Below are 10,242 nucleotides of genomic sequence, written 5' to 3'. Positions count from 1 at the left end.
ATGTTCTGTTGCTGGTGTACCTATATCAAAATAATTTTATTATAACATTTTGTATTTAAATGAACTTTTTAGACTGCCTGGGCAGTTTTGCACAGGACTAGTTGTACTGGTGGTTTTATGCACAATAGATACCCCTACTAACTGCTATATAACAATAAAGGCCGTAATCACAGGTGTTTTTATATTAGCCTATTGTAACCAAGGCCTTGAAAACATTTACACACATTTTTTATACATGCATTTACATTATACATTATTCTTCACTAGATATAATAAGCACACTAAGACAATACACTGCAAACATTATTTCCTAAATCCAGTGATGTTATTGTAAGGAGATAGTTGATGCAGTGCATTAAAATAAATTAATGAAGTATTAATGAAACAATAAAACACATGGTAACAAAGAAAAATACTTTTATTTGGAAGAGAAGTGTATAGTACTGCTAATCGTGAAGGGGAAAAAATACCACAATGGCTCTGATCATGACGATTGGCATATTTTACATTTTTCATTATGAAACATGACTTCATTCCAGCAGGGAAACCTCATGGAAGTATGCACCGAGCATCTTGACCCCCTGAATGTAGTTGGTCCTGAAAATGAAGGTAAAACAGTGATGAGCATGTTTAATCTGTAAATAGTTGTCTGTAAATCATAAAGATCTTTCAAGAATTCTCATTTTATTATTAGATTAGAATTTATTTTTGGTTCAAGTACTATTAAAATTGTCTAATTCAACATAACATAAAACAAAAAGTGAAGGTGAAAGACGGTACTTAACAGCCTTCAAACAATCTTTCTTGTGGCCCTAATCATATAATTTCTTTTTATTAATATCACATGGCTGTTGTGCACAATTACCTGTTGAGCTTTTCATTCTGTGAGTGAGCTCCGTCATCAGAGGATCCTACAGGGAGCAGCATGACGTTACGTCCTGTGGCCTCCTGGAATGTCAGAGTGACGGGGATGCTTCCACCCTCACGAGTCAGGTCAGGCTCCACACCAAAGACTGCAAAATGCAAAAGAATATATATATTTTCATGCTTATCCATTAGCTCTCTCTTTAAAACACTTCCAGTTTACAGCAAAAACGTTGGTATTTTCAGCCCTATTTTTTCATTTTTGTGCCCAAGTGACTCATAGGAACAATATTTTTGAAGTATTAACAACATTATGTAGAGGGTCGTATAGAGACAGACATTTTTGTAAGAATAAAGATTTGTTTTTGCAACCCATTTACAATCATCAATACACCTGTGAGTTTCCTGCTATGACATGTCAAAATGTCGGCTATGCAACCGTCCATACAATATGTGACATGCTCGAACCTGCATCTCATGTGAGCCCACTATCCGTCTGTTTATTTTGTCTCCAGGGTCTCTCTTTACCAGCAGGTGTGTGCACACGCTTGTTATCACTGTTTTCTAACTTCAACGGAAACAAATGGGAACTATTTTCTACCTTCGAAACTGCTGATAGTGACGTCTGTGGATTACACCAGGTCATTGTTTCTGGAAAGATACACTGCTTTTGTCTTTCAAATATAGAATTTCTTTTATGCTTTTAGTATCAAAATTCCTTTACCCTTTACTATCCAACCTAAACTATCTACATGACTAGATAACAGTTTCATTTTTGCATCATTCTGCCTCTGTACCTGTCTTCATGGCCTTTCGACCAGCCATGTAGTGTGGGTGGTTGAAGTCAGAGACCCAGGCCTTGGCTCCGTGGCCCATGTCCACTTTCAGTTTGTTGGGGCTTCCCAACTCAGCAAACCTCTTCTTCAGGTGATCCACAACCTTTGATAATGAAGATAAATATGAAATCAAAGCACCAAAAAGAGAGTTTGACATATTTTCACATTTAAACTTGATGACGCATCTTTGTGACACATTACCACTGAAGTCAATCCGATTTAAATTTCACTGGCAGAGACTAAATTTAAAAACAATAATATTTACAGTGTTGTAGTCACATGCAATAATTAGAGAAGATATTTCATGGTCTACCTGCTTCTCCACAACTTTGGGGTCCATGTCGGGGACGACGCGGATGGAGAACTTGCCAATGACCTTGCGGGGGATAACGGTCTTGGACCCTGCTTCGGAGAAAGCTCCCTCAATACCATGAAGAGATAGAGATGGATATCTCCAGCGGTGCATTAGGATTTGCTCCTACAGGAAATGAAAGAAGAGCACAGATTAATTACCATGAAGTAAACCAGGCTAATGCAGCAGTTTATTTATTCTTTGAGTGATGTAAACCACAGAAATCAATGCCTTGCCTTGGTTTCATGCAGTAGCTTTCCAACTCCAACATCTCTGCGGTATTCACCCAAGTCAAACTCAATTTTATCATACAGCTTTGTCTCCTCTTCTGTCAGAGGGGCCACATTGTCGTAAATCCCAGGAATCATAATCTTCCCTTTGTTGTCTACGAGGGAGCCTGTTTAGAAAGAGACAAACACAATATAAACTCTCCTAAAATGTCCAAAGTGCAGGTCAAAGTGTTCCTCTAAACCTGCACTCGAATTAGTTTTATGAGATTATAATTCATTTATCACTTACCCATGAGTGCAATCAGGTCAGTCATAGCTTCATGAACAGAGCCACCAAACACTCCAGAGTGTAGGTCCTTGCTTCCGCACTCCACCTTTAAATTCAAAACCAAATGTCATCAAAACACAAATTGACAAACTACTGGAAAAATAAAGTAAATTAATGTTATCCTGAAACAGTGTATTACAGTAGCACGTTTTTATTGAAACAGCATTACAATCAGAATCATGACAATCAGACTCCACCTCAATGAAGAAGTAGCAGATTCCTCTCAACCCGTAGGTGATGCAGGGTTTGGTGTTGCCCAGCCAGTAGTTGTCAGAGATGCACACATAGTCCACGTCTTTTAAGAAGGTGTCTTTTCGAGCAAACACCAGTTCATCCAGGCCCTCAGATCCAGACTCCTCCATCCCCTCGAAGCAGAATTTGATGTTGATGGGAAGCTCCTGCAACATGAAGAGAGATATAAGAGAAAACAATAAACATCCATATATATCCTCACCAGGTCTCACTGTGCAAGTTTAAAGAAATTCATGAACATATGTATTCTTGTGATTTTGTCCTCAGACAAAAAGTTGTACTTGTCCATTACTGTGTCAGGGAAGTGTAAAGGTGACTGAAAATAAGAAGCAGGAGCCATGACTTGGTTTAATCATTAAGTGATAGCTGGATAAGACATGCAGTATAATTACAGATTTCATCTGGAGACTCTGACCACTTATCAGGCTCATGGCTCTAAAGTGATCAACAAGCAATTATTAAATCAGCTTTGTACTTTAGCACAGAGATAAATAATTACTCAGAATGGTGCGGAAGCATTTTTGCAAAATAAGTACTATATCCAAATATTCTATATCTTTAGTTTTTGTTTGTTATCTTATTATTGTATGTTATCAATAAAGAGCACAATATTTTTTTCCTGGAATAAAAACATCCACATGTTTGATAGACATGTTTAACCATCTTTCAGTCAACCTGCCTGCACACTTTTTCTTCACCTTGCATTATGTTTTCAATAACCTTGAGTCCAGACTGTCGACACCTAGATTAGGTTAGGTTTTACTTGTTGTAGTTAATTTTTTTAAATGGATGTTGAACAGTAAAAACATTTGGCTAAATATTTACTTTATTTTATGTGAGTGGAGAGAGCAATAGCAACAGTCATTGTTGCATTTGAAGACAAAGAGAGTTGAAGCTCAATTGTAGAATCCAACTTGTCTGCGGAGAATGCTGCATGTTTGATTATTTATTTGTGTTTGTCTTCATTCAGTGCAACTTTGACTTTAAATGCATCAAACTGAATTTGTTTGGTTTTTAAATTTATACTGAACTGCTTTGTTCATTAATAGCAACACTAATAGCAAATCTGTAACTATCAAAATTGCATGCTTCATGCTGTACAAAACAACCAACATCTCTGTGAAAACTGAATTGATTTGTAAAACAATGCATGTTTTTCAAAAAGGTAAGCTTTGAACATGAAAGAGGGTTTTTCTTGTCCTTCCTTTTTTCATTCCTGTCACTGTCTCTAAAACAGTGAAATGTTTACAGTCCTGAATTGAATCACCACACCAGTTGTTGCCAACAACATTTCTGCCAGTACATTCTGATCAGTGTTGACATTTCCCATTGTGTTCAATCACACCCAATTCAAATCAGCTCTGTCTAAGCAGCTTGGTGTTGGTTTAGGACAAAAGAAAACCAAACCGTAACTCTCATTATCTTCAGAGTTATAAACTCTGTACCAGCGCAATCATGACACTCTATATTCCCTGAGCTGTGATTACAGCAAGTCTTGTTATCAGGGTCTGGTCTAATAATATGATGTTTATGGATCATTTACAGAAGCAGTGTGTCTCAGCTCAAAACCTAAAGGCTGGTTTGTGAACACTAGTCGAGCTGTTGCGAGCAGATGAAGTTTTGTCCCGAATCACAGCGCCCAGGGTACAGAGGGTAAGGAAAGTTAGCAACAAAGTTGTGGTGGGATTTTTACCTGCTGGATCTTCTGGTAGGCCTCAATGCAGTTAAACCAGGCCAACACAGGACCTTTGTCATCAGTGGAACCTCTTCCATAGAGCTTACCTGCAAAGAAAAAAATAGTGTTTTAGTTGAAAGCTCTGGACTTTTATTTGACTGACTTCAACTTATTCTGTTTTTCTTGAGGAGACAGAAGCCTTTATCAGTGATTTATAATTTTGCTACCATTATAATCCAAAATTTTGATTGTGAAAGATGCTTCTCTATTTTTGAACAAACTGTTGTCTGGAAATGGCACAGTAATCTGGCTCATATGAATTCATTCCAGGCTGGGCAAGGTTACACAGACTAGTTAGTACTGTAGGACATTCAAAGTTGAGGATCCCTTCCACATGATGAACAGTGGAAGGCAGGCAGTGCCTATCAGCATATTTAGTCAACTCTGGATAGTAAAACGTGGTGTAAGCAAGAACGGAGCTGAGCAGACAGGAACGACACAAAAGGAAGTGGATGTGAGATTTTCTGTCAGCTGACTATCACCAGACAGTACAAAGGATCCAAAAAGACTGATGATCTGTTATAATGTAATACATTTACTAAATAATACAATCACTTCAGCTGAATGTACCACTGACATGTTCAACTTGACTTGTGAGGTTTGCAGATAAGAACATGACTCCACCCTAACACAAGGTAACTGGGCTGGACTTTGGAAATATGTGACTAACTGTGATATGATCACAAGCCCGAAGCTGATAAAAGCTCAAAGAGCATTGAGACAAGACATTACATTTAATTAGTGAAGATGAAAACAACTCCTCTGTTCACTGAAGGAAGCGTTTGAAGTTCTTGTGATGTGATACTGAGGTGTGAATGACATGTGCAGGCTTTTTAATGAATGGTTTTGATACTGAATTAGCAGTTTCATTGTATTCTGTAAGCTTGTCATGGCTCAGATAAACTGCATTTTCCTTCAACTGTCCTCTTTGTGTTTGCCATCAGGCTTTGCCTGCAGAGGCATGTTGCTCCTTTTTTTCGTTGAAATTTGATACTAGATGTTTACAAAGCCAAAACTGAAAGTGCTGTAATCATTACGTTGAAGGCTGGAAACAGAGGTTTCTTCTTACATACCCAAACAGTACTCCTGTCCTCTTCAGATAAATTAAACCTGCTGGGTTTTTTTTTGAACTAGCAAATTTCTAGGTCATATGACAACAGCTTCAGGGCTATTTTGTATCAAACACACACCACATTAGTTCTGCTCTCACCATCTTTCTCCACCAGAGTGAAGGGCTCTGTATCCCAGCCATCCTCGATATTGGCTGGCTGGACATCAAGATGGCCGTAGATGCACACAGTCTTCTTGCCCGGGTCTGACCCCAAGCGACCCAGGACAATCGGTGGCAGAGGGATTTCCTCTCCAGATGGAAGCTGCACGCACAAACATAAACAACAGCTAACATTTTAGAAAGGGTTAAGGATTACAAATTAACCATATTAACCAAACAGTGTGTCGTGGAAATTCGATAAAGACTGAGAACACGATCAGTATTAAATGAGAACTTTATTCTTGGCCAAGGAGAGACAACAGTACGAGTACAAGAGTCGCAAAGTCCTCTCTGCTGATAATACATTCAACTGCTCCTTTTGTAGACATTTCTCCCCCTCCCTCTCCTCTGAGGTAATAAAAGAGAGACTCTAAATGCAAAGGGGAGGTTACCCTTGTAAATATCTGCTTTACTCCCCTTCTACACCGTGGCTGGTACCAACATCTCTGGGACAGAGAGAAATATCTACACTCAAACATATATCAACCCATCAGGAGGCAGTCTCCTAGATAGGACAAAGTTCATACAAAGTTAAACATAAAATATAATTGTAAAATAAAGTAAGCATAAAATAGTAAGACAGAGGTCAAAAGAATTTTTCCACTACAAGTGCTTATATAGTTAGAATGCTGAGGTACTCTGGCCAGCAACAAATGACTGAGACTAACTTACATCCAAACATTAACAGTGCCACAGCTTCATTCACACACACTCTGACCTTCTGTTTGCCGATGTCCACCATCTCCACTGTTCCCCCCAGCCTCTCGATGTCCTTGGCTGCGATCTCCATCATCTTCTTGATCTCACCGCGCTTCTCTGGCCAAGCGGACACACTCTGGACTGCCACCCAGTCTGCGAGGCGCTGGGAAACAAGTGAAATTTACATACATTTTAATCATCTAAGAAAGCATTACAGGAGTTTTGTGCAGCAGTATTTAGTAGTATTTAGTTCTGTCTCAGAAACTGTTATGGTCTGTGGTCCAGTCACACAACATCTGACTTTTGAACTCTCGCACTAACTCCAGACAGTGAGTTTCAATGCTGCTTTGTATTCAAGACTAACACAACACCATTTGAGCAAGTGAAGGCAGATTAGCAATGATAATAAATGATTAGTAAATGATAAATTTCATCAACTATTCATCAAAACTTCACAGAGTGAGCTTACCTTCACATACAGATCCTGGTGTTCGTCCACATATTTGAAGAGCGCCGTGAGATGAGCCATCTTTGCCAGCGACAGGACAGGAGCTGAGGGTTTAACAGGCAGAACGGTGTGTGAGTCTCCCTGACGTCTCTCGCTTGTCTTATGGGAGGACAGAAACCACGCCCTCCCGCAGACCTGCTGACAGCTGCTGCACGCGCAGCGGGTTTCATATCAGGAAGTGAAAGTTTTGCAACATTGTCACATAGCTGACTTGCCCATTGTGTTTGTGAGTGCGGTTTTTATGAAAAATGGGCACAAAGTAAAATAAATAAATAAAAATGACATTATAAAAAGCACTGAATATGGCACAAAGCTTGCGTCCATCACTTCCAGCTGTGCGTATGAACATTTAGAACATTACTTAAAAATGAACCCACATATTTCTGTGGTCAGTTAAAAAAAAGCAAAGAAAAAAATGAGTGTGTTGATACCCCTGATATATATACTTCCTACTTTAATGGCATGACTGTTGATCTATGGGAACTATGCAAATGAAAGGTCATAGACTGCCAGGTAAAGACAGACACAGGCAGCACTTAACCTATAACACAGTATCCATATGTTAAAATTAACCTGAGATACCATCAGAAAAAGTTAGATTCACATACACACATACGCAACAAGGACTTAAATATGCACTTGTTCTATATTTAATAACAACTGTACTGGAGATGTTTTTCTTGCAAATGACAAAAACAATAATTAAAGAGGAAAAGAGGACTTTAAGTTTAATTTTAACTATGGCTGAGTCATGCGTTATTTTTACACCCACACTTACACACATGAGAGCTTTTATTGTGATGCTTGGCTGGATATTAAACTCAAAGCAGATTGTCCTGTCTTGCTCCATAACGGACTAAGAGCGTTGAACAGGCCTGACTGTGAGTGACAGCTCACACTGGATGCTAACTAACTTGAATCAGAGACGGCTCAATGAGCTCCTAAAGTAGCACTAGCGGGCTAACTTAACGTCACATTGAATGATAGCTGACGCGGTTTTTTTTTTTTTTTTGCTGATTTCTGAAACACATAAAGGATTTAAACTGTCACCGCTCAGTCAGTCTGAAGTACTCACGTCGTATTTATTCCCGCACAGCTGATGTCCACATGTGACTCCTCTCAGCTGACACGCACACTTCCTGTGTTGGCACGCAGTTGAAACGCTGAAATTAAGTTAATGTTTAAGTTGTAGACAGACTACAGACTGCAGAAAGCAGATAGCAGCGGGAGCAGCCAGCAGAGACTCTTAACACCGCCGGTGTGTGTGTGTGTTCATGCCGCAAAGGATTGTGGGGCGGCGGCAGATGCTTCGTCATGTTGATCCGGATGGTCCAGATTCAGCACGCAGAGGAGAGCCTGACTGGAAACTCCATGTGGAGGCACGGTCAGGTCTAAGGACTGGTTATGACATTGGACATGACTTTTCCTACAGGATAGCGTGGTATATAGATTATTGGTAAGATGATCAGAGAGCACATATGGAAATATGGAAGTTAACAAAGCTGAACAAGGATAGTTAAAGATATTACACTTTTTTCCACCTACTTGTATGTATGAAGCAAGTGGTTCTGTGCAGCATGTGCATGTATACATATGCAGAACTTATTATACAATGATGGATACAGAACATTTGTGTAATGGTACATTTTGTGCTACATTTAAGAGAAAGGTGTGCTGTAAATTTTAAACCATGAAGCAATGGCTGCTGTGGTAAATGTTTCCAACAGCATATCAACAGTAAAAGACCACAAATTGCGTCTACAGGATGTGTTGCCCATTTATTTTACTGAGATTTGATAGTATACGTTGGCCAAGATGATAAAGATGGTGTAATCATTACATGGAAGATCTGGAACAGAAACCCAGAAGTTAACTACATCACATCTCATCTTACAAGCCAAAACAGAATCCTGGTCTGTGTTGTCAACTTTCATTAAATCGGTTTTGTTCTGAATTGGCATTGGATCATAACAGTCAAACAGAAACCAAAAGTAGTTCTATTCAGTACTTGCTTTGCTGTAAATGTTAAAGATATCAACTGCTCCTCCAAGTTACTATGAAATGTCATGTATGTATCCATGATACCAGTACGAAGAATTTTTGGTAACCACAAACACCAGGGGCCTCATGTACAAAGCATGCGTACGCACAAAAAAGTGGCGTACGTCCTTTCCCACGCTCACGTTCAGATGTATCAAACGTGAAACAATCGTAGAAATGTGCGTGCCCCACGCCAATTCCATAGCTGTCGTACGCACGTTTCTACAGCTGTTGTTCCTTTGGCGACACTTAGAGGTGAAGCTGGGAAACTGTTAATAATGTGAAAACAAGTACTCATTAGAGTGATGTGCACATCAGAGACACACTTATGAACAATTAACTCACCCACGTGTTTGCAATTATATAGGTGGATATAAAAGCATGCGTAATGTGATGAAGAAAATGATATTAACAATGGAAGCGTTAGCGTTGTTAGAGGACCTTGCAAACGTGAGCGACTTAAGGAACGCAAGGATTTACTTGCAAACCATGATAATTGGGTCATAAGCCGATTTCGGTTACCAAGGCCAGTGTTACTGGAGTTGTGCGCAGAGCTGCGGCCGGCCCGAGAGCGCAACGGGGGCCGGCGAGTAGCTCGGGGTTGTGCTGACTACGCTGGGGTTCCTGGCAACAGGGGAATTCCAGCGGGAGCTGTTTATCTAAGTAGGAAACATTTTCATTCCATCAATGTTCAAATCATATGTGATGCGCGAATGCAGCTAACTAACATCGCGGCAAGGTGGCCTGGTTCAACGCACGACTCATTCATTATGACTAACAGCATGGTTGGGAACAGGCTGGAGGCTGGCACGGTGCGCGATGGGTGGCTTCTATTCGTTTAATTGTCCCGTATGTAACGCTGGATTACATACGAAACAATTAAACGAATAAACTCTTTACTTACCCAGAAGCCGTGCCAGTGTGCCAATGCACATTTGGGCATGTGGCATTCAAATATCATGTTTTTGGTTTTCTTTATTTTCTGCTGGTGAAATTAGAGCTGCAGAGCTTTCTAACAAGCCCCTGATTGTCTCCCTGTGTTCAGTATTCTTGTCAGTAAAAGCGGGCGTAAAATGTCAGCCGCAGCGCCACACCTGTCCACACCTGTGTGTGCGCTGCTCGGATCCC

At 39.9% G+C, this 10,242-nt stretch overlaps 1 protein-coding gene across 3 annotated transcripts; it reads right to left on the bottom strand.

Annotated features, from left to right (window-relative positions):
- Positions 1–400: 400 nt before the first annotated feature.
- Positions 401–8,357, bottom strand: cndp2 (carnosine dipeptidase 2). 3 transcript variants are annotated; one of them, XM_010741687.3, is made up of 12 exons: positions 8,150–8,357; positions 7,036–7,222; positions 6,586–6,729; positions 5,808–5,970; positions 4,556–4,644; positions 2,808–3,008; positions 2,572–2,656; positions 2,289–2,449; positions 2,014–2,178; positions 1,662–1,803; positions 866–1,013; positions 401–597 (listed from the first exon to the last, which is right to left on the bottom strand). In XM_010741687.3, the coding sequence occupies exons 2-12, from the start codon at positions 7,093–7,095 to the stop codon at positions 531–533; spliced, it is 1,425 nt and encodes a 474-aa protein (XP_010739989.2). In that variant the 5' UTR covers positions 7,096–7,222; positions 8,150–8,357; the 3' UTR covers positions 401–530. The 3 variants fall into 3 exon arrangements, with proteins under 3 accessions (XP_010739989.2, XP_027142924.1, XP_010739990.2); XM_027287123.1 differs by having other exon boundaries at positions 7,036–7,219; XM_010741688.3 differs by having other exon boundaries at positions 7,036–7,118.
- Between the last annotated feature and the right edge of the window lie 1,885 nt (positions 8,358–10,242).

This window comes from Larimichthys crocea, chromosome XIII (assembly GCF_000972845.2).
Source record: "Larimichthys crocea isolate SSNF chromosome XIII, L_crocea_2.0, whole genome shotgun sequence".
NCBI lineage: Eukaryota > Metazoa > Chordata > Actinopteri > Sciaenidae > Larimichthys > Larimichthys crocea.
Note: the sequence above shows the minus strand (reverse complement) of the source record. Positions and strands in the feature narration are given on the sequence as shown.

Bases quoted from the DNA above. Each gene is read 5' to 3' on its own strand.
- cndp2 (XM_010741687.3), bottom strand. From the start codon at position 7,095: ATGGCTCATCTCACGGCGCTCTTCAAATATGTGGACGAACACCAGGAT. The intron at 6,730-7,035 runs GTAAGCTCACTC...CTTGTTTCCCAG, and splicing joins ACCAGGATCTGTATGTGAAG to CGCCTCGCAGACTGGGTGGC. The intron at 5,971-6,585 runs GTCAGAGTGTGT...TTGTGCGTGCAG, and splicing joins TGGACATCGGCAAACAGAAG to CTTCCATCTGGAGAGGAAAT.